The sequence below is a fragment of the Bufo bufo genome, chromosome 6 (genome assembly GCF_905171765.1).
Source record: "Bufo bufo chromosome 6, aBufBuf1.1, whole genome shotgun sequence".
Taxonomy (NCBI): domain Eukaryota; kingdom Metazoa; phylum Chordata; class Amphibia; order Anura; family Bufonidae; genus Bufo; species Bufo bufo.
Window position 1 is genome coordinate 173034910 of NC_053394.1, and position 25026 is coordinate 173059935.

At 43.1% G+C, this 25026-nt stretch overlaps 1 protein-coding gene across 1 annotated transcript in view; it reads left to right on the forward strand.

The window, feature by feature from the left end:
- Nucleotides 1–424: 424 nt before the first annotated feature.
- LOC121006072 (zinc finger protein 287-like) overlaps nt 425–25026 on the forward strand; it is a 519245-nt gene continuing 494643 nt past the window's right edge. Inside the window, exons 1-3 of the mRNA XM_040438963.1 lie at nt 425–1763; nt 2545–2652; nt 12187–12378. Of these exons, the coding sequence (XP_040294897.1) occupies nt 1728–1763; nt 2545–2652; nt 12187–12378 (336 nt within the window). The 5' untranslated portion in view covers nt 425–1727. The remainder of the gene's footprint in view (nt 1764–2544; nt 2653–12186; nt 12379–25026) is intronic.

Sequence of the window (25026 nt, forward strand, 5' to 3'; positions counted from 1 at the left end):
CTAGAAACTGCACTGTCTATGGGTGCTGCACCCAGGAGTTTGGGTACAATCCCTTACTTCTTCTGGGTGCTTCCTGGCTCTATGGGGGTCCCTGCCTATCCTTCAGGCCATCATAGAGCAAATATGTGGCTATAAGAGGAATTCTGGCAGGCCTCTGTCGCTGAGTGGCAAACCATGTTTGGCTAGGCCTGACTATGGGGCACCTATCCGTGCCTGTGGAGAGTGATGGTCATTATATTGACACTGAGATGCCACATTACACCTGTAGGATGGAGGCATGCTCTGTACAGTCCGGAGGATACTGCAGGCGTTATCACTGCATCCGATCTGTCCTTACAGCAGCCCACTGACAAACTACTACCGAGAAACTACAGCCCCCAGAATGCAGTTCGCGGTGTCCTTCCGGGCAGTGACGTGCGGGGAGGCGGAGCCTGTAGCTGAGCCGCAGCAGCAGGAGAACGGTGAGGAGAGCGGCTTGCGATGCTGCTGGTCATTGGCATGTGTGATATGTGTCATGTGTGATGCTGTGCTCTCCACGTCACGTTCTATGGCTGCCTGCCTTCCACCACAGTGTGTGCGGGATACTCCCTACTGCTGCCCGGATCCCCACCCCCGGGGTCTCCCCAATTATTGTAGCCCCCACATCACTTCCTGTGCCTAGTGGTTATTAAAGGGTGTTCTAGGGAGTTTAAAAAAAATGTAGCTGGGGCTGGAAGCAGACCCTGTTCTCAAGCTAGGCCTATCTAGACTAGGAATTTGTGGACCGTCCGAAAAAATAGGCCACTTTTTTCCCGTGTCCATGAAAAGAAATAGACGGTTCTGTGATATTTTTTTAGGCTGATAGTACTTGATTAGACTAATTTGGTGGTAATTCTCATCATTTTCCAGCTCACCGTTTATCGGTATATTGAGCTATAGATATGTATCATACTCATAATTTATTATGGTTTTCCTATTTGTCATCCAAAGTCGCTTCCTTCAAAACTTCGGAATAATACTGTACAGAAATTCGTCTCCGTACAGTATTAGAATGTATGGGCTCCGAGGAGCCGAAGTTAGTTATTCACAAAGTCACACTTTACTTCGTAGAATAAATTCGGTAGTTGGCTTTAAAAGTGGAAAACCCCTTTAAAACTTGAAACCGAACTCCGCTTCGCCTCCCAGGTACTAGTCGGAACGGAAGCCAAGTTTGGTTTCAAGTTTTAAAGGGGTTTTCCATTTTCAAAATCAACTAGCAAAGTTATTCGACGAAGCCCTGCGCCACTGTGTCATGGCTGGTCACCAGGCTTCCTCTTATAGTGGGCTCCCCAGTGTATTGGTCCAGAAGATGCTGTGTACTTATTGTGGTTTCCCCAATCATAGGGCGAGGTCTGGCTGTTGGGAGCTCATCAGTATTTTGCACCCTCCTTTGTTTTTATCGGGCACCGTAAACACTTTCTAGATGTGGTTTCCAACCTGGAGCCTTCACATTGCGCCTATTGTCTCCGACTACTCAGCACCGATGACCTAGTCCTAGAGCAGTTCTATGCCCTCACCTCAGTAGGCTTGCAGTCTCTGTAGGGCCAGGCTGTGTACTCTGAAGCTCACGTGAACATTGGGTTGGCAGCTAAAACTCCCAGGTCAGACTGGTGGGGAAGCACGTTGGCTAATATACTGTTTTGTGACTTCTGCAGTTGCTGGTCCATTATAACATTACAAGTAGTAGATCCTGTGGATGTGTAACCTACATGAGGACGCTGGAGAATTGCGCGTGGTCACAACAGGTCAGTATTATTCACACACTGGGCCAGATTTATTAATGAGAAGGCTCTGGCGCATGTGCTGTGCGCTGCATTTATGCCTCGCTCAACAAGTAGGCACGGCTTAGAGGGAAAGGGTGCGACACTCGGCACTCCAGTATCCTGAAGCAAAGGAAGCCGATGCACCAAATGTATTCAGCCACTGTGCTATATCTGGTGCATCTTTAGACCGTCTGGTCTGTTTACTCCTTCTAAACCTTAGGATTAAAAAATCCACTCCATCATTGTTCTTAAAGGGGTTTTCCAATACTTAGATGGTGATTATCCTTAGAATAGATATTCAGATCGGTGAGGGGCCTGACACCCCGCACCCCAACTGACGAGCACCAGAAATGATACAGTGGACAGAAGGCTTTTCTCCGCTGGCTCCCAATCCCTTGTATTAGAGCTGAGCTGCAGTACCCTGGAGCGACCACCACGCAGTGGACAGAACCTAGTGCTTCCATCTCTGTCCACGATATATCCGTGGCTGCCTGAAACGGTTGACTGGTGAGGGTGCGGATGTCAGATCCCCAACCATGTGATATAAAATCCCCCTTAATTCCTGCAGAGATATGTAAGGTGCATGTTCTCATAGACCATGTCAGTGTGAGAGAGGGGCAGCTTACTAAGCCCTGAACCACCAGGCATGTGATTGATGTTATGCTTCAGGCTCTGGAGACCATATGGTGGACCCCCACTAATGACTGGTATGGTGTAAAGTGGTCTCGTGTAGAGGAAATCATTATTCTTTAAACTGTTTCAGTCACAAGGAAGAAATGCTAAGTCTCTGAATATGGACAAGGAACGGAGTTACGTGACTGAGCGAATACTGAACCTCACCTTGGAGATCATCTACCTGCTGACTGGAGAGGTACAGTCTACTTGAATCCTAAACTTAATTAAGAATAAATGAAGGGCTATGTTGTAACTGTATAGTGTGACAAGACGGGCACTGCTGATATCACCCCACGGATGCAAGCTCAACACAAACTTGTCTAATACAAAAAAGAATACATGCAATGAAAGGGCGCACAGCAGAAAAGATCAAGAATAAGATATGGCTTTATTGGACAAAAGACCTTAAAAGCACATATAAAGAATCAGGGGTCTCAATAAACTAAATGTACCCGAGAACCTTCTGCAATAGCACTGCCCCCAGTAAGGCAAAAGAATACAATATATATAGCAAGGTCATCATTAAGGCATGCCAAGGATATAAGTGAAAATAACCCCCTAATCGTAATAAATAAGGAATTACCAAATAAAATACACCCAAAACTCCCAAATTAATATGAGAAGTTGACCTATGGGCTCAAAAAATGTCGGTAACAAAAAACTGTAAACAATATATAAATAATCACCAAGAAAAAATGTGCGTGCAACCACTAAAATATCACACACATTTTATACAATCGATAATGTGACATCACATAACCACAGCCAAGTATGTATGAAGTACAATTCTTTTTATTTAGCAAGTAAGGTATTTGCTACGGCAATGTAAATAGTGACGTTTCGGCACATCCGTGCCTTCATCAGACTGCAGCAAGAAAAGGAGATAAATCAATGTACAGTGAATATATCAGGTATTCATATCAGCATACATGATAGCGACTGTATTCTATATGCATCGGTTTTCAAGCACATAAATGAAAGGATAAACAATGATAATACTTAGAAAATAATAGAAAAGCTGAAAGTGAAATAGCAAAAAAAGTTCATAAGTGGATTTTGCAGCTGCAGTTCAAGGCTGTAAACAAGGTCTATATTGGCAAGGACACAGTCATTAAATAGTCATCCTCCTATATAAGAACAGTCATATCTGAGTTAAGTTAAGTAAGTAAACACAATGGAAAACAATACTAATATTATAATGCCTGGTGGCAGTGTGTTGCATATATCCATCATCAGGTAAACAGTTCAGAATGATTCCATAGAGGTTACTGGAAAATACTATTATTGTCTATGAGCTAGCAGGTGGGTACAGAAGGTCATGGTCCAGATACTCAGGAGTGACTTACCTAGTGCCGCTTGTAGTGCAGAAGATCTCAGGTGTGGACGCAGTGGAGGGAGAGACATGCGGTTGTACCTGATGTTGGATATATGCAACACACTGCCACCAGGCATTATAATATTAGTATTGTTTTCCATTGTGTTTACTTACTTAACTTAACTCAGATATGACTGTTCTTATATAGGAGGATGACTATTTAATGACTGTGTCCTTGCCAATATAGACCTTGTTTACAGCCTTGAACTGCAGCTGCAAAATCCACTTATGAACTTTTTTTGCTATTTCACTTTCAGCTTTTCTATTATTTTCTAAGTATTATCATTGTTTATCCTTTAATTTATGTGCTTGAAAACCGATGCATATAGAATACAGTCGCTATCATGTATGCTGATATGAATACCTGATATATTCACTGTACATTGATTTATCTCCTTTTCTTGCTGCAGTCTGATGAAGGCACAGATGTGCCGAAACGTCACTATTTACATTGCCGTAGCAAATACCTTACTTGCTAAATAAAAAGAATTGTACTTCATACATACTTGGCTGGAGTCTCTGAATTTATGATTGATAGGGGTGGGAACCCTACTCCAGCAGAAAAATCCACCGTGCTACAAGGGCTCTGCTTGCAATCACATAACCACAAATATATAAAATGCTAGTGCCAATATCGATGAAAATAAATGAACAGCATGGTGGATGAAATTGTGACCTGCTAGTGTATAGCTGAATTAATTACTACATGATAGCATAAATAATGGTGACATCGATGTTGGAAAGAGGCCTTCAGCACATGTTCATGGTGACATGCATGTGAACGTTCCAGTGGTAGAAAGAGTAGGTGCTTGCGCAGTGAAGCTATTGAAGCCACAAAGCATGGCAATTCCAGCACGCACAAGTGTAAATAGGAAATGTATAAACCCATGGGCACATGGTAGCTGGAGCCAAGGGAGACAATCCCATACCCAAAGCACACCTCCAACAAGCACAAAAATAATAAATCAGATGACCAAAGGCCACCCTGAAACATTTATACTGAGGTCCCTTGTTCTTTGTCTGTGATTTTTAATTAATTTTAATGTATTTTGTCCAATGATGCTATACTTTATTTTTGATATTTTCTGCTGTGCACCCTTTCATGGCATGTATTTTTTTGTATTAGGCATGCGCTATGTTGTAAGGCATGGAGAGAGAGGAGACCCCTATAGGACATACAAGTGCATCTCAATAAATTAGAATATCATTGGAAAATGTATTTCAGTAATTCAACAAGTGAGACTCCTATATTCTATAGATTCATTACACACAGAATGGTCTATTTCAAGCTTTTATTTCTTTAATGTTGATGGTTACAGTTTACAGCTAATGAAAACCCCAAGTATCTCTCTAGAATATAATCTAAGACCATGGAGGCGATCAGCCTGTGCCACTGCTGAGGTGTTATGGAAGCCCAGGTAGTTTTGATAGCGGCCTTCAGCTCGTCTGCATTGCTCGTTTTTCATCTTCCTCTTGACAATACCTCATAGATTCTCTATGGGGTTTAGGTCAGATGAGTTTGCTGGCCAACCAAGCACAGAGATACTGTGGTTATTAAACCAGGTACTGGTACCTTTGGCAGTGTGGACAGGTGCCAAGTCCTGCTGGAAAATGAAATCAGCATCTCCATGAAGCTTGTCACTAGAGGGAAGCTTTAAAATTTCCTGGTAGATGGCTGCGCTGACTTTGGCCTTGTTATAACAGTGGACCAACCCCAGCAGATGACAGGGCTCCCCAAACCATCACTGACTGGGGAAACTTCACACTGGACCTCAAGCAGCTTGGATTGTGGGCCTCTCCACTCTTCCTCCAGACTCCGGGAGCTTGATTTCCAAATGACATGCAAAGTTTACTTTTATCTGGAAACAAGACTTTGGACCACTGAGTCCAGTCATTGTTCTCCATATCCCAGGTAAGACGCTTCTGAGTGGCTTGACACAAGGAATGTGACAGTAGTAGCCCATGTTCTGGACACATCTGTGTGTAGTGGCTGTTGAAGCACTGATTCCAGCCGCAGTCCACTCCTTGTGAAGCACCGCGAGATGTGATGGCTTCTGGAGAAGTGTACAAGTGCTGCTCCTAATTGGCAGACCGCCGGATGTACACAGCGCTCCACAAACATCGCGAGTCGTGGTGTGAACTGAGAAGACACATCACTTCTCGCAATGTAAAGCTCCTCCCTTCCCTGAGTCTGGCGCCAAAACCCTGAAGTAACGGACAAGAGCAGAGCTGAAAGTGACTGATCTGTCAGTATCTTGTCACCTACTGTGAAAGGGAGCGAGGAAGGGACAGTGGCTGGGAGAGTTGAAGCTGGGGGACTCCCTCAGAGTTTATCTTGGCAGCTATTAATTGCCAAAAAACAGAGAATTATATATATACTGCAGGCGCTATTTTGTGCTGTAGGAATACAGCACATTTTTTTCATTAAGCACCAGTCAATTCCAAACCAGTTTATTTTTAAAAGCGTTTTTTATCCTGCAAGTAGCCAGCGTCACACATTTATTCTTTGGAGTGTAAAAGCGCATTAACCCACTGTTGAGGCATTCCTGTTATCCCTGAGAATATAGCACTCGTGTTTTATTTCTAGCTAATAACTACCTCTCTGTTGCCTATACACTCCACTGAACTAAACTATGTGCGATTTACTACGGCAGCTACAACAAACACTATACACGGTATTATGAACAATAAAGAATATTTATTACACAATACAATTATACAAGTCTAATAATATGCTATATCTATATATTTATAGATCAATGGTTATAAATATATATACATATAGACGCACACACCATAGTACAGCAATAACACTACAGTAAACAATATTATTAAACACAATACAAACCTAACTACACTACACAATACACAATTCCACCCCACACACTATCTATACATTACACTCGCACACATATAAATACCAACCCACCCGTCTGGCTACTCACTGTCCCTGCGGGGTACAAAGGGTAAATGGTGGCACTGCAAGGGTTAATACTTGCAGGCCAGGGATGTAGCCATGGGTACAGGTTCAGGGAATACAGGGTTAATACATCCCAGCAATGCAAGGGTTAAAGCGGGTCTGTAAACCACACAATCACTGCAATGTAGGGGTAATTACAGTGCTAGGGATGAACGACATAAAGGGGTTAACCCAGGGTTGGACATCAGGGGTTATCTGGCTCGGGTATTGGGGCTATTGCAGGGGACCAGGATATCAAGGGTTAATACAGGCCAGCAAGGGTATGCTGGGGCTGCAAACAGGGAATGCAGGAGAACTGGGGTGCAGGGATTGCAGGGGTTAATGCTCTGCATGGCAGGGAATGCTCTGCAGGGACAGGGAACTAGGCAGTGGTAATCCAGGAAAGGGTTAACAATGCAAGGGTTTCTGGATGGAGCAGCAGTGAAGGGGTTAACACACTGCTGTAGGGGTACAAGGCAGCAGCAGTGAAGGGGTTACTGCTATAGGGGTAAATACAGCCCAGCAAGGCTTCAGGGGTTAATGCTGGGCTGAATGCAGGGGTTCAAGGCAGACTCTGCTGGGCAGGATCAGTCCAGCAAGGGGTTAAATATCAGATGGGACACAGGGGGTTGCAGAGCAGGGGTTTTACCGATCTTATCGTCCGATATTCAGGATTTTCAATTTTATCTGCATCTATTTTGCCGATATGCTGATAACGAATCGGGAACAAGGATCGTGCTGCTCTCAGCGCGATCCGTGTTTTCCTCAGCAGCACAGGGGAGAAGGAAGCAGTGTCTCCTTCCGCTCTGTGCCACTGCTGTCACTGCCACCAATGAGAGGAGAGAGGAGGGGCTGTGGCCACTGCGCCACCAATGATGTTAACTCATTCATTCAAATTCAACAGGGGGCGGGAGCTGGCTGCAGAATCATATGGCCGCACCTGAGGGGTTAACTGCCGCGGATCGCAGCTACCGCTCATAGAGGTCGGGTGCGGCTGTATGATTCTGCAGCCAGCTCCCGCTTCCTGTATTTGAATTAATGGGCGAGTTATCTTCATTAGTGGAGCAGTGTCCCAAACCCCAGTATTAAAGACATTGGTGGCGCAGTGCGCCCCTCCCCCCCCCCACCCAAGCCCCCCAGTATTAGTCATTGGTGGCAGTGGCCACAGGGTCCCATCTCCTCTCCTCATTGGTGGTGCAGTGGCAGCTTCTGATCGGAGCCCCAGCAGAGTAATCCTGGGGCTCCGATCGGTTACCATGGCAGCCAGGATGCTACTGAAGCCCTGGCTGCCATAGTCAGCTCCCTGCTGCTGTGTGTACTATGCACAGGACAGCAGGGAGAGTGTGAAGTCCTATTCATCCTGATAGAACTCTATTAGGGTCAATAGGACAAGGGTTTTAGCCCCTAAGGGGGCTAATAGAAAAAAAAAAAAAGTTTAAAAAAACACAAACACCAAAATATTAAGTATAAATGAAAAAGAAAGATTTACAAAAAAAAAGCTAAATGTTAACAATAAACATGTTAATTTTCAGCAGATTTGTGTAGGGATTTTATTTACTTAAATTTTTTATTTTTTTTAATGAAAATGCACAGAATATCGATATAAATTATCGGCCTGAAAGTTCAGATTATTAGTATCGGCTCTAAAAAAAATCAATATCGGTCGATCTCTAGTTTCTATCTTTACAAATGCAAGTGTAAAATATAGCTACTAATCCAACAATCATAAAATGGCATTTGCAAAGAAGAGAAAAGTCGATTCCGAGTGTCGATCTTTCCAAGAGAAATGGACAAATGATTTTTTTTTTTTGAAGTTAAAGGCAAACCTGTGTGTCTAGTTCGCGGTGAATCGTTAGCATTAGTTAAAAAAGTCAATCCGGAGCGTCATTACAGCACAAAGCATGCTGAACTCAATGAATTGGGAGGCCAAATGTGTCGCGATAAAATAAATGCTCTACAGCGGAGATTGGAATGACAACAAGCCGCTTTTACTAGGCCTCGATGTGACAGAGATAACGTTATTCAGACAAGTTATGTAGTGAGCGAGCTAATCGCAAAGAAGCTGAAGCCCCATATAGAGGGAGAGTTTGTGAAAGAGTCATGGTGGCACCTGACAAAGTAAAATCATTTCAGTATGTTAGTTGGTCTTGTAGAACCGTCTCAGGTCGGATTACTGACTTGGCACAAGATATTGAAAAAATACTGAAGAATTCTGAAGGAGATTTTAATTTTTTTTCTCTTGCTTGTCATGAGACATAAGAAATACTGCCCAACTGGCCATTTTTGTTCGTGGGATAACTGCAGAGTTTAACACACATGCATGGCACTACAAGAGGTGAAGGCTTGTTTTATCAATGACAAAATTCGGGTAACATTTGAAAAGTTAAGTGGCCTTACTACAGATGGAGCTCCAGCCATGGTTGGCTCCAAAAAAGGATGAATTGCATTTGTCAAGAAAGAACTGATTCGTCTCGGTCTTGATCCAAGTGATTTCATTATATGCCACTGCATCATACACCAAGAAAGTCTCTGTGCACAGTCTTTGCACCTCAACAATGGGATGTCAACGGTAGTGTCCTGCATAAAATGTATCAAAAGCAGAGGAGTTACTGAATGATCTTGACTCTGAGTACGGTGATCTTGTTTATTACTGTGAAGTGAGGAAGCAGTTCATGGACATGTCAGAGAGCTCAGTAATAGCAAGTGGCTGTGTGATTTAGCGATCATGGTGGACATTACCAAGTACCTCTCACAGCTGAACGTCAAGCTGCAGGGTCTCAGCCAGCTTCCCAGCTCGTTGCTTTCAAACATGAAATCATTTGAAGCTAAATTTAAGGTTGTGGAAAGCGCACCTTGAAAAGAATAAGATGGTGCATTTCCCCACTCTGGAGGAACAAACACCTTCTAGTATGCTGGTGAATGTGCAAAATGTATTGAGGCATTTGTGAAAGATTCAAGGACGTCAAAAGTAAACAAATGGAACTGAACACCTTTCAATGTAGAACCATTAGATGTGATGACCTACAACATGAAATAATTGAGCTGCAAAGCAATGATGAGCTGGAAGCCAGGTACAGCAACCTTCCACTGCTTCAGTTCTGTAAATGTTACATAAGTAATGATGAAGTTCCCACTTTGAGGAGACAAGCACTGAAATCTGCATCTTAGTTTGTCACAACTTACTGCTACTACTACAATATTGAACTTTTTCACAGTATACTAGTTTTCTGAGATCCTGACTTTTGGGTTTTCATTAGCTGTAAGCCATAATCATCATGAAAAGAAATAAACAATTGAAGTAGATCACTCTGTGTGTGAGTTTCACTTTTTGAATTTAATTACTGAAATAACTTTTCGATGATATTCTAATTTATTGAGATGCACCTGTAAAAGGGGATGGAGCAAGTATTATGCTAGGCTTTTTGTGATCAGTGGGGGACCCAGACAGAGGGTAGATGGTTGTAACCATGGATGAAAACAGGCTAGGCATATAAGGAGCACATGGAAAAGGGTCAGATAGGTACAGCATTACTGATCTCCTTGTTAGAGTAATTTGTGTTGATATCTGCGTTATTTTCAGTTTTCTGTTCCATTATAGGAGCATAAAACCGTAAATTATGGAGCTCAAGATATGAAAAACACCAGTGGCGCTTAACTGACTCCATTAACTTATAATGAGGTCTATTGAGTTGCGCCTTGGTGTCCGTCATTTTACCAGAATCTGCAACACTGATTATTGTAATGCTTTATAAAAGTGATCATAAAATCACAAGTACAAACAAATAAAATAAAAAATGGGGTGGAATTTATAAACCGCTTTTAAACTGTTTTTTGGCAATAAAAAGTAACATTTTGTGCAAAAAAGGGTGCACATTATCAGATTTGCTAACCAAACCCAGCATGCTTTGCTCTGTAATGTTTTACAGGGCTTGCTCCACCTAGATAACATGGAAAGAGGAGGTGTAGGGGGTGTGACTACTGCAGGTGGAGGAAGAAACATTACAGCGCAAGCATGGTTGATTTGGAAAGTGCAGGCCTGAAGAACAGTAATGTGGGGTACAATACACAGTGTTTGGGGTATTCTGGGCAGATAATAAAATTCATTATGGGAACGGAGAACCCCTTTTAAGTCATTTTTAAAATATTTTTAACCCTTTCAAGCCATTAAAAAAAATTCTCTCCCTGAGAAAACTCCTTTATGGGGTAAAAGAGGACCTGTCACCATAGAATGCAGTGCAAACTGCAGGCAGCATTTTTACAGAGCAGGAGGAGCTGAGCAGATGGATATATAGTTTTGTGGGGAAATGCTTAGCAAAACTTGTGTCATGGTAGGGAGCAGTGGACCCTGAGCTAGCTGTCCCACTGTCCCTACCTACGTACTTGCATGATCCGCTTTAGGCAGTGTCCCACAACTAGTCGACAGTCAGTCCCTTCCTAGATAAGTGAGGGGGCCTGTAAGGTAGAAAGAACCTAGAAACAGATAGATGCCCAAGCCCCACACTAAGATACAAGTGGAACAAACTAGCTGTGTCAAACCAGGAGAGACCAGTATAAACCGAATCAGAACCAATAAGACAAACCAGAAGAGCAATCAGAGCAAAACAGAAACGATACCAAGCCAGAAGTCATAACTAGGGTCCAAATCGTCAGCCAAGTATCTGAGGTCAAGGTCCAAGCAGGGTCAGAATACTAGGAGAGTCAAGATAAGTTGAAGAACGCTAGTGAGGAATCCCAGGAGAAGACACCAATCACAGGCAACCTGTGGCCAGCACTAATAGGTCGCACTTCTTGGTAATCTGACATGTCTGGCATCACATGACTGATGACGTCAGTGCCACCTCAGATTGGCTGGCGCTCCTGCACCAGGAAGCCTGGCCCTGTTGTCCTGGCAACCAGACACCAGCGGCGCTGCCTGCTGGGGAGCATCCCTGCAAGCCAGATACGACAACTTAATTATACACTTATATCTCTCCTCTTTCTGACTTCAGTTGTACACGGGGGATGGGCTATCAATAATTGATAGCATTCTGTGTATACAGAGATAACTGTCAGTCTCTGATAGTTGTACATGGAGGCAGTCTTGCGTTCAGAAAGAGCAGAGGTTTAAATGTATTTTTTATATTGATGATCCATCCACATGAAAGGTGACAAATGTAAGAGAAAAAAAGTTTGAGAACTCTTGTAAGAAGTTAGTCTTTTCTAAGACTGTACTGGGCCAGAGGAGTAGGATGTCAAACTAGAAGGAAAGGCAGATAACAAACTTCCTTCTCGCTCTTCAAGGCAAAAAAACAAAAAAAATGTATATAGGTAGAGATGAGAGGGTCTAGAATATTGCATGAACATCAGCCATTAATGCTTGAGGAAATGAATTTAGTTTGGAATGTTCCATTATTTAGGATTACGCTCCTGTAAGAAAGACTTGTAATGATGTCAAGGACAGCCTTCAGCCCTGTATTCCAGGGAAGTTAAGCAGAACCAAGAGCACCATCACTGAGCTTCCTAACCCCTCTCTGATAAGGGATGAGTTAAAGAATGATAAGAAGATCCTAGACCTCACCAACAAGATCATTGAGCTGCTGACTGGAGAGGTGAGGACGGTGAGAAATTTTGGGACTATATACAGTAATATCAACAGGGGGTCTGGATAATGACTGTATCATTGTATTTGTCAGGTTCCTATAAGATATGAAGATATCACAGTCTGTTTCACTATTGATGAGTGGGAGTATGTAGAAAGACACACAGAATGCTATAAGGACATTTTAAAAGAGAATCAAGAGCCGTTGGTACCAGCAGGTAAGTGATTATAGGTGATCAGAGTGCCGCTCTTTCCATTTACTTCTATGGGAGTTCTGAAAATATAACTGTTCAACTATTTTCGGAAGTCTCATAGAAGGGAATGCAGAGAGCCCACGTGTGCAGCGGAGCGAGATGGAGCCGGTTCTAGAGATAGGGAAATGGGAATCTGAAGTGGGATATATGGATATGCCATAAATGTCCAGATGGGAATACCACTTTAACCCCTTCGGCCACCATAATGTACCTGTACATCATAGTGGTTAAAGGATTGTATGGAGTGGGCTGTTGTGCTGAGCCCGCTCCATTCATGGCAGGTGCCAGCTGTATAATACTGCAGGCACCAAGCCGCAATGATGCTGGACCTGGTCATTTAACCTGTCATTTGCCACGGTATTGATCATGTCATCTGTGAAGTCAGGCAGAGGGAGGGGGCTCAATGAAATTTCAGGTCTCCGATCTGTTCCAGGACAGGCTGCAGGTTGCTGAAGTATGTGGCCAAGTGATGCCAGGTTCTAGCCTCCTAAGGGGGCTAAAAAATTATTATGTTAAAAGTAAAAAAGAAAAAAGGAAAAAAAAAGATAAAAATAAATACAAATATTAAACATTCAAATTTCCCCCTTTCCCAATTTTACATGTGAAAATAAATGAGCAATACAAAAAAACATAACCGGTATTGCCGCATCCTATTGAGCTATTAAAATACAAAAATATTTTTTCAGCGGGGTGAACGCCATAACGGGGAAAAAAAATTATAAAAACATAATTGTTTTCCCCCAAAAAATGAATAACAGTAATGAAAAAGCCGTACTTACCCCAAAAATGGTACCAATAAAAACTACATTTTGTCCTGCAAAAAAACAATCCCTTATACAGCTCCATGGATGGAAATATTAAAAAGTTTAGATTCATTTTCCAATGGAGCTGGGAAAAATGAAAGGTGGAATCTGATTGGTTGCTATGGGTAAGTCAGTCAGTTCTACTTTACACCAGTTTGATAAATCTCCCCCATAATCTTTTGTTTGAGAAACCTACATGTAAGAACCTTGATGTCAGTCTCAAGAATTAATATGGAAACGAACTGCCTCCCTAAGTTTATTCAGCTTTCTAATAGTTGGGCCACGTATGAAAACTACTGGTGTAGCCCATAGTAACACTTAGTTTAATTTTCACCCAAGGTTTCATATATGAGGCTCATGGTGTTTCATTTCATCTTCCTTTCCAAGATCACTTTTGTTTCACAAGTCCAAACAAGACCAGGCCCATATCTCTAGCTGCTACCATCCTGAGATATGAGGGGTTATGGCAGCCCTCCCCTCTTCAGTCTGGAGGGGGGCAGTTGACACCTGCAAGCATGGCCACTGCTACTGGATTACAGGGTGGTTGTAACCATCAAAACAAGCAGTGTATAATGTGATGAAAAATTAGTCTACTCAGTAAGCAATATGGACAATCAAAGTACATTAGTAAGTGCCTTGTATTAACTTTCTCTAGATTATAAATGTCATTTGCTGGAGTGAGACAACCCATTTAAAGAGGACCTGTCACCACTCCTGACATGTCTGTTGTCGTAACTACTTGCATTCCTTGTGTAATAACAATTCTGGAGCATCTATTCCTATGGCTCTATTCTTCTACTAGAAGTTATGGATGAATTGCCAGCAGCTTGCAGTAAAGGTACAGATGGGCGGACTGCTGGCAATTTGTAATCTTCTAACAGGAATTATACAGGAATGGCACAACATAGAGTCATAAGAATAGATGCTCCACAATTTGTATTACAAGTAGTTACTAAAACTGACATGTCAGGAGAGGTGACAGGTCCTCTTTAAGGCTAAATGCAATTTAAAGGGGTTGTCCAACCATTAATATTGATGACCTATCTTCAGAATATGTCATCAGTATCTGATTGGCAGGGGTCCAACTCCCGGCACCCCTGCCAATCAGCTGTTTGAAGAAGAGGAAGCACTCCTTGTCAGCGCCGCTTCCTCCTCATTACACTGTACTTCGTCTCGGAAGTGCGCTGTAATACAAGTATCCGCTCCATTCAAGCTTCTCCTCATGAAACAGCCGATATTGATGACCTATCCTGACTTAACGGCTGGACAACCCCTTTAAGCCTGCTATGTGTTTTCCCTTGCCTTTTTTTACTATTGGCCTGTACTTTGCTGTACAGCACCTAAAGAAAGAAATCCACTCACCTGCTCTCCACCACTCAGTTCCAGCTCATTCTCCGCTCAGCAATGCTTCCGGCCCCAGGCATGAACACGTATGAACAGGGTCACAGGCACGGCTGTGGTCAATCACTGGCCTCAGCAGTGACATGTCCCCGAGTGGCACAATGCCAGTGATTGTCTGCAGCAGCACACACCACCTACAGACTTCAGAAAAAGCCTCAGCTCTTGAACGGAGTGGGTGAGTGGATTTATTTCTTTAGGTTCAGTGCATTACTGGACATTAGTAAAAAGTTGTCAAAAGCTGGAATAACCCTCTAAGGCTTTTTTCATGTTTTGAATACTGGAAGACCCCTTTAACTCACTGTGATATATCTGTTTCGTATTACAGATAATTATAGCGATGGTGATCGTGATGAAAAAAATAATGGCAAATGTGATGGACAAAATCAAAGTATCAAGCCAAACACATACAAGCCTGTTGCAAGCCTGGCATTGGACTTCTCATCTCACATTAAAGGAACTACAGTCAATCCTGTGTCTGAAACTAGCCCTCAACAGACAAAATGTGAATCTAGTCATATAGAGGAGGAAACAACCATAGATGACAAGAGACATCTGGAGTCAGAAACGTATGCATCTTCTCAACCTACGGTGTCAGAATGTTCTCAGATGGGAGAAGAGTCCATTTTTAATGAAGATGTTAATTATCAAGTCTCTTGTTTTTTCACTACAGCAGAACAGAAGGCTTGTGAATATTTATATATAACGGAAGACGGAAACACGCATGTCAGCAGCAATAAACTGGCTATAATGACTTGTAGTGATTGTAGTGACCGTTTTACTGTTGAGTCAGATGATGCACGTTTTCCGAGACTACACCCCTACAGGTGTCGTAAATGTTCTAAATGTAATTCAGGGACCGATGCAAGGGAAGTGCCAAAAGTGGCTATCACAGAGCTACCAAGAACATCTAACCTTGTGTATGAAGACTACGTGAAAAGAAACCTTGATCGTAAGAAAAGCTTTGCTAGCAGAAAACATTTCGACAGTAAAAAGATTAATAGGAAAAAAAAAGCCTGTTCTTACTCCAAATGGGGAGGTTATTCTGAAGATACTGCATCCCTTGATTCCTATAATCTACTTCCAGAAGAAGAAAAAGTGTTCATCTGCTCTCATTGTCGGAAATGCTTTAACCATGGAGCAAGTTTGGAGCTCCATCTGAAGACTCACACGGTGGAGAAAGCGTCCTTCATGTCTCAGAGTGGCAAGTATCTCCGAAACAAAGCTCTTCTTAAGGCACACCAACTAATTCACACAGGTGGTAAACAGTATAATTGTTCTGAATGTGGGAAAAGTTTTAAACGTAGTCTAAGCCTGGTGGAACACATGCAGTTACACACTGGAGAAAAAACATTTACGTGCCTTGATTGTGGACAGAGTTTTACCCAACGGTCAGCCTATGTCACCCATTATAAGGTCCACCAAGCTGGCAAACTTCACTTTTGCTTTGAATGTGGAAAAAGCTTCCGAACAAAGGCCGATCTCACCACCCATCAACGTATTCACATGGGAGAGACACCTTTTCCTTGTCCAGAATGTGGGGAGAATTTCACAAGACGTGCAAACCTGGTGAGACACCAGCGGATTCATACAGGAGAAAAGCCATTTTCATGCCCAGACTGTGGAAAATGCTTCACACGAAAGTTAGGTCTCATGAAACATCAAAAGATCCATTCGGGAGAAAAAGTATATAAAAAGGGATATAGGAAAAATGCTTTCTCCATGTATCGTGTAGTTGTGTAACTCCCTCCACTAGATGGAAATTTACACCTTAACCTCTTAAGGACACAGGGCATACGCCCTGATGTCCTGGTACGAGCGGTGATCGGAACTGGGTGCCTGCGGAAATCAATCAGCAGGCACCCTGGGTCAATGCCGAGGGGGGTCCTGTGACCCCCCCCCCCCCCCCCCCAGTATCGGCGATCGCTGCAAACCGCAGGTCAATTCAGACCTGCGGTTTGCGGCGCTTTTGGAAGTTTCTGACCGCGGGATCAGAAACTTCCAAATGCTTTTTTTTTTATGTTCCCACCCCCCGCAGCCCTCTTTGTGATGTGCCGGTGGGCTGTGCTAGGGGGGCGTGCAGGCGTGCGATCATCCGCCCGCCCCCTCTCTCAGGATGGCCGAGCGGTTTTAGCAGAGTGTCAGCACATTGCTGACACTCTGCTTGAAACGGCTGACATCTGTGCTGGCATAGGTATACATATTAGGTATTGCCACGTCCATAAGAACCTGCTCTATAAAAATTGTTACCTTACATCACAAAAAGTGTAATGGCAAGCGATCAAAAAGTCATATGCACCCCAAAATAGTGCCAATCTAACCGTCATCTCATCCTGCAAAAATGATATGGAGACACTAAAACATGATTTATTTATTTTTGTTTCAAAAATATTATTGTGTAAAACATAAAAAAAAAAGGTATACATATTAGGTATCGCCGCATCCGTAAGAACCTGCTCTATAAAAATAGCACATGATCTAACCTGTCAGATGAACGTTGTAAATAATAAAAAATAAAAACTGTGCCAAAACTGCTATTTTTTGCCAAATTTTCCATTTTAATCCATTTTTTCCCGTAACAAAGCAAGGTTTAACAGCCAAACAAAAGTCAATATTTATTGCCCTGATTCTGTAGTTTACAGAAATGCCCCATATGTGGTCGTAAACTGCTGTATGGCCACACGGCAGGGCGCAGAAGGAAAGGAACGCCATATGGTTTTTGGAAGGCAGTTTTTGCTGGACTGTTTTTTTTTTTTGACACCATGTCCCATTTGAAGACCCCCCTGATATACCCCTAGAGTAGAAACTCCAAAAAGTGACCCCATTTAAGAAACTACACCCCTCAAGGTATTTAAAACTGATTTTACAAACTTTGTTAACCCTTTAAGTGTTCCACAAGAGTTAATGGCAAATGGAGATGATATTTCAGAATTACTATTTTTTGTTACTTTGCCTCACAAAAAGTGTAATATAGAGCAACCAAAAATCATATTTACCCTGAAACAGTACCAAAAAAACTGCCACCTTATCCCGTAGTTTCGAGAATGGGGTCACTTTTTTGGAGTTTCTACTCTAGTGGTGCATCAGGGGTTCTTCAAATGGGACATGGTGTAAAAAAAAAAGGCCATCAAAATCTGCCTTCCAGAAACCATATGGCGTTCCTTTCCTTGTGCGCCCTGCCGTTTGGTCATACAGCAGTTTACGACCACATATGGGGTGTTTCTGTAAACTACAGAATCAGGGCCATAAATATTGAGTTTTGTTTGGCTGTTAACCCTTGCTTTGTAACTGGAAAAAAATTATTAAAATGGAAAATCTGCCAAAAAAGTGAAATTTTGAAATTGTATCTCTATTTTCCATTAATTCTTGTGGAACACCTAAAGGGTTAACAAAGTTTGTAAAATCAGTTTTGAATACCTTGAGGGGTGTAGTTTCTTAGATGGGGTCACTTTTATGGAGTTTCTACTCTTGGGGTGCAACAGGGGGGCTTCAAATAGGACATAAAACCATAAATAAACCAGTCCAGCAAAATCTGCCTTCCAAAAACCTCTACACCCTACCGTGTACCCGTACAGTAATTTACGACCACAAATTTACGACCACAAATGGGGTGTTTCTGCAAACTACAGAATCAGGGCAATACATATTGAGTTTTGTTTGGCTGTTAACCCTTGCTTTGTTACTGGAAAAAAATTTATAAAAAATTTGCCAAAAAATCTAAATTCTGAAATTTTATCTCAATTTGCCATTAATTCTTGTGGAACACCTAAAGGGTTACCAATAGGGTTGTCCCGATACCACTTTTTTAGGACCGAGTACAAGTACCGATACTTTTTTTCAAGTAGTCACCGATACCGAATACCGATACTTTTTTTAAATGTCATGTGACCGTTTTGGGGGATCTGTGGATCTGTGGATGACGCACTGTCATGTGGGGGATCTGTGGATGGCACTGTTATGGGGGACCTGTGGATGGCACTGTTATGGGGGATCTGTGGATGGCACTGTTATGGGGGATCTGTGGATGGCACTGTTATGGGGGATCTGTGGATGGCACTGTTATGGGGGATCTGTGGATGGCACTGTTATGGGGGATCTGTGGATGGCACTGTTATGGGGGATCTGTGGATGGCACTGTTATGGGGATCTGTGGATGGCACTGTTATGGGGGATCTGTGGATGGCACTGTTATGGGGGATCTGTGGATGGCACTGTTATGGGGGCTCTGTGGATGGCACTGTTATGGGGGATCTGTGGATGGCACTGTTATGGGGTGGGATATCTGTGGATGGCATTGTTATGGGGTGGGGGGATCTGAGGATGGCATTGTTATTTGGTGGGGGATCTGTGGATGGTGCTGTTATAGGGGATCTGGGAGGGGAACTGTTATGGGAAGGATCTGTGGATGACACTGCTATATGTCATCCACAGATCCCCCTCATAACAGTGTCCCCCAATACACCGGGCCCCGCCGCTCACCGAAGTATTTATAAACGTGAATCCTTATCCTGTTATTAAGTTGAACTAACGCTGCCCTCTCCCATGTTCCCCTGTATCCCCCTGTATCCCCACAGCACTTACTTAAGCTTCCATAGCAGGCAGAGCAGACGGCACCAGTAACGTCACTCACTGACGTCGCGCGTCTGCTCCGCCTGCTTCACTCATAAAGTGGGCGGAGCAGACGCGCGACGTCAGTGAGTGACGTTACTGGTGCCGTCCGCTCTGCCTGCTATTGAAGCTTAAGTAAGTGCTGTGGGGATACAGGGGAACATGGGAGAGGGCAGCGTTAGTTCAACTTAATAACAGGATAAGGATTCACGTTTATAAATACTTTGGTGAGCGGCGGGGCCCGGTGTAAGAGTACAGTGACTGCACCGGGCCCCGCCCATAGTTACGCCCATAGTATTCTATTTATGTATCGGGCGGGGTATCGGCGGCTGAGTACCGCCGAGAAAATTCGGAATCGGTCCCGATACCGATACTAGTATCGGTATCGGGACAACCCTAGTTACCAACGTTTGTAAAATCAGTTTTGAATACTTTGAGGGGCGTAGTTTCTAGAATGGGGTCATTTTTGGGTGGTTTCTATTATGTAAGCCTCATAAAGTGACTTCAGATCTGAACTGGTCCTTAAAATGTGGGTTTTTGAAAATTTCTGAAACATTTTAAGATTTGCTTCTAAACTTCTAAGCCTTGTAACGTCCCCAAAAAATAAAATGTCATTCCCAAAATGATCCAAACATGAAGTAGACATATGGGGAATGTAAAGCAATAACTATTTTTGGAGGTATTACTATGTATTATAGAAGTAGAGAAATTGAAACTTGGAAATTTGCTAGATTTTGGTAAATTTGGTATTTTTCTATAAATAAAAATGAATTTTTTTGACTCCATTTTACCAGTGTCATGAAGTACAATATGTAATGGAAAAACTATCTCAGAATGGCCTGGATAAGTCAAAGCGTTTTAAAGTTATCACCACATAAAGTTACACTGGTCAGATTTGCAAAAAATGGCCTGGTCCTTATAGTGAAAATGAGCCCGGTCCTTAAGGGGTTAATGGTGTTTGCTAATAATAGAGAAGAAACAACTTGCAGGTTGGGTTGAGCTTCCTACAAGAACACCTTTTATTGGACATTTAGGAATTTTATGCATGTTTGACACTTTTTTTTTTATGTCGTCTTCGGTGCAGGACTCTGGCACACTTGTAAATAATTGTAATATTTATAATTTGTTGTGCCGTGTCATAACTTTACCCTTTATTTTATTAAAATATTTTTTTAAATTTTTTGGCCATTGTATTATTTTTAGATTATTATACCATGTTTAGTAGCATAAACTTATGAAACATTGATAACTTGCAACAAAGACAATTTTTTTTCAGCACATGCACCTACAAGAACATAAACATGCTCATGCTCTCTTAAAGTAAACCTCAGGTTTTTAGCCCCTAAACCACTCGCCTAGCATTTTACAGATACTATACAACTGTCACAGAATAGCAAACATCTCTCACCCTACCCTGACCCAACACTATGACCTTCTTTAGAGGTCCACCCCGAATAGGGGGACACCAACCTCAAGCCTACTCCTGTTAAGGTTCTGATAAAGCCCTACCAAGATAGAGGGGATGGGGATATATATATATGAATGCCATTTGCGTCACACAGATGAACCCAAGGGTAGTTCACATCTCTTCACTATGCATGCATCGGATATTACCGCTGCTGGCTTGTAATGCCGCACACCAGGAGCATAGGACTGGATGACTCCTTTAGAACATACTCTTCACGAATAGCACACATTAATTTATCAGTTCCAGTGAACTTATAAATGAGGATCATCAATATTGGAACACCGGACACCCCTATAAATGTAGATGAGCTACAACATCCTTTACCACCAATGGACAAATGTGCTGCTGTTTTTTAAATAAAGCAACCAAGTAATTCTAATATTGTATTCAGTACAAACCCTTTAACCAGTTCAAAAGTGGGCCGAATACTCCCCTGCCTGACTAGACACAGTTCGTGTGTCTTCAAATGCCATAGCTTTTTTTAATTTGGTTATTTAAATAATTTGTCTGTACTGATACCTGGGCCTTTATTTTTATACCACTTTATAGTTTTTTGTTTTTTTAAACTGGGGAAATGTTTTTCAATTTTTTTTTTTTAATAGTACAAAGTGCAACTAAAATACATTGTTAAAGAGGACCTTTCAGTAGTTTAAAAACTAACTATATCAGTGGGCAGAGCGGCGCCCAGGGGTCCCCCTGCACTTACTAGTATGTCTGGGCACCGCTCCGTTCGCCCGGTATAGGCTCCGGTGTGTGCAGCTCCCTCTTTTGTACGGGGCGGAGTTTTTGTATTAGGGTTGTCCCTTGCTGCAGCGCTGGCCAATCGTAGCGCACAGCTCATAGCCTGGGACTAGTAAGTGCAGGGGGGACCCCTGGGCGCCGCTCTGCCCACTGATATAGTTCGTTTTTAGTTTTTAAACTACTGAAAGGTCCTCTTTAAATTGTCTATCCTTTCCGTTACGGTCGTTTTGATATAGGGGATATACAGATCATAGTCACCAGGGGTGGGGTAGATGGAGTCCGCTGTCACTGACAACCAGCTCCCACAACTGAATTATAATTATGCAGATGCTAACGCTGCAAGGAGGTTCAATGGGTACTATCCCTAACAGGCTACCCTATGAATTCCTGCAAGGGTCCTGCTGATGCCCCTTTTCTCGTGTCAGGCTACTTAGTGCTTCCCCCACTAAAGTCTGCTTAGTATTTCCCCTTGTTTCACTCTGCAGGCTGTTCCATAAATGGTGTGGGCTGGCTATGTTACACAGCTGACACCTGCCTACAGCGTATTAATACTACTCCAGAACAGCCATTTTTTTGGTCTCCTTGCACCCAATTTTTTTTTCAAGAGATCCTATGTATCCCAAAATGATACCAATGAAAACATCAACTCAGTCTACGAAAAAACAAGCCCCCACACAAGACCATTCCCAGAAAAATAAAAATAAATATTTCTCTAAGAAAATGGCAACACAAAAACATGATTTATATTTTATTTATTTTTTTCAAAATGCTTTCATTGTGTAAAAGTAGCAAAACTTAAAATTGGTATCTCTGTAATCTTACTAAACTGCAGAATAAAAGATAACATGTCATTTTTCATGCAGAGTGTACGTTGCAAAACCAAAACTCAAAAAACAACTGCAGAATTGCTGTATTTTCCTTATCCTGCTTCTCAAAGCAAAATAAAAAAAACTAACAAAAAGGTTGTATCTACCCCAAAATGGAGCCAATGAGAATGACAACTTATTGTCAGAAAATGGCTGTACTGGTCAGGGCTGTGGAGTCGGTAGATAAATGGTGCGACTCCGACGACTCAGTTTTTGGTACTTCCGACTCCGACTCCTCTGTATTTAATATGCGAATGTATTTTATACATTCCTTGAAGGAAAGAAAGGCAACATACACAGAACTACTGGCTAGGAAGCCGCTGCCTTCTCCTTTGTGTGCTGATCTTCTGCTGAAGATAGGGCAGTGGGACGATCCAGGAAGGGACAGGGGAAAGGGGCATTTATTTTAAAACACAATTTCCCTAGTACAGTGGTGGGCAAACTTTTTTGTCAACTGAGCCAAATATTGCCAAAACCACGATTGAAATTTCCACATTTTTAAAACCTAAAATATTGCGTCAACAGTACCAGTGAGGACTATTAGGGCTCATGCACACGACCGTGGCCGTGTGCAGCCCGCATCAAGCGCATGCACTACTTTTTTGCGGTGCGGAGGCACAGCCAGAAGCACCACGGAAGCACACTGTAGCACTCATATCCCGGATCCTGGACCCATTGAAGTGAATAGGTCCATGATGCGGGCTGCATCATGGACCCATTCACTTCAGCATACGCTAATTTTTTGCGGTGCTGGCAGTCGGATGCGGATCGTGAACCCGATTCAATTGAATGGGTCCGCGATCCTCATGCAGCTGCCCCATGGTCTGTGTCCATGCATTGCGGACCGCTATTTGCGGTCTGCAGCACAGGCACAGCGCCCTTACATTCGTGGGCATGAGCCCAGAGTGTGTTTTTACATACTTTTATATGTACTTTCTTTTATTTGGATCTTGATTATTATTTCATTTTATCTTTATCATTTTTTACGTTTATTAAACTTGTCTGCAGATGTGGATGTAATGTGGATGACGCACTTATGGGGGATATCTGTGGATGACGCACTTATGGGGGATATCTGTGGATGACGCACTTATGGGGGATATCTGTGGATGACGCACTTATGGGGGATATCTGTGGATGACGCACTTATAGGGGATATCTGTGGATGACACATATATAGCATAAGATGCTATATAAGTGCCCTCCACAGATATCCCCCATAAGTGTCCCTCCAGTAAGTAAAGTAATGTATTAGTGGGGGGAAGGGAGGAGGCAGGGACACTTGCGGCGGGGTCGGTGCAGTGCCCGGCGCTGTGCACACACCGGGGGCAGCTCCTACATTTCTGCTGCAGGACATTTCACTCCTCCTGAGCGGCGGCCTCTTCACCACTCCTCACATGGCCGGTGTTCTGCTGAAAGTCCGCCGCTGCCCGCCCTTCTGCTGCTGTGCGCAGCGTGACATCTCACCCTCCGTCATACGCCTCCTGCCCTGCCTGTCTGCTTCATTCATAAAGTGGAAGGAGCAGACAGACGGGGCAGGAGGCGCAAGACGGACATTTTGCAAGCTTGAGCGGCGCGATATGGCTGCGCGGCCGCCCACCCGCCAGCCCACACCAAAGAGCCGCATTCAAGGATAAAAAGAGCCGCTTGTGGCTCGCGAGCCGCACTTTGCCGACCACTGCCCTAGTAGAATCCCATAGTCATGTGTAAAGTTTAAGCTAACAATCTGAGTTTACAAGTTTTTATAGCCTTAGCTGAATGACAGCAGTTTTTCAAATGGTTTACAGCTTCAGTCTTGAACTATTGGCCCTCCATTCCCTTCACTTATACAAGTGTCTCTAGTCCTGTAAAAAACATATTTACTTAATCAGTTATCAGTGAAAGGCTAGGTTAACCATGGGCGTTGCGTTCCCTGTAACAGCGGAACACAACACAATGGAAAGTATAAGTATTGCCGCTCCTTAACTGTGCGTTGCGTGCCATATAGTGAAGCATATGAAAAGCATGCTTCTTCATGGTCACTTAACGTGTTTGTTTTGCAGTAACGTGACGCACTGCATGCATTGGCCTTTATTCTTACAGTAGAGAAGTACTGTATTCGCAAAAGTGGGGTAAAAATAGCAGTGCGTCTTATTGGGGGCGAATGCTGCGACCGTCCGGTGAATAGGCTGAGAGGGAGGAGGGGCTGGGGGCCGGCATCTGTTTCTGTAATGGCAGCGGGGCCCGATGCAGTCACTGTATTCTACTACACCGGGCCTCGCTCACTGTAGTATACGGTAATCATATCTAACTTGTGGGTATTGTTAAAGTATTCCAATCATCTTAAATCTAGCGCTGTACTACTTACTACTAACTTCTTGGCAGTCAGGAGGCCGGGTGGGCGCTCGTAGCGTAGCTCACGACGTCACGCGCCTGCTCCGCCCACTTTATGAATGAAGCAGGCACCGGGCCCCGCTGCCATTACAGAAACAGATGCCGGCCCCCATTCACTACACAGGGACACTGTTAAGTGGGGGGATC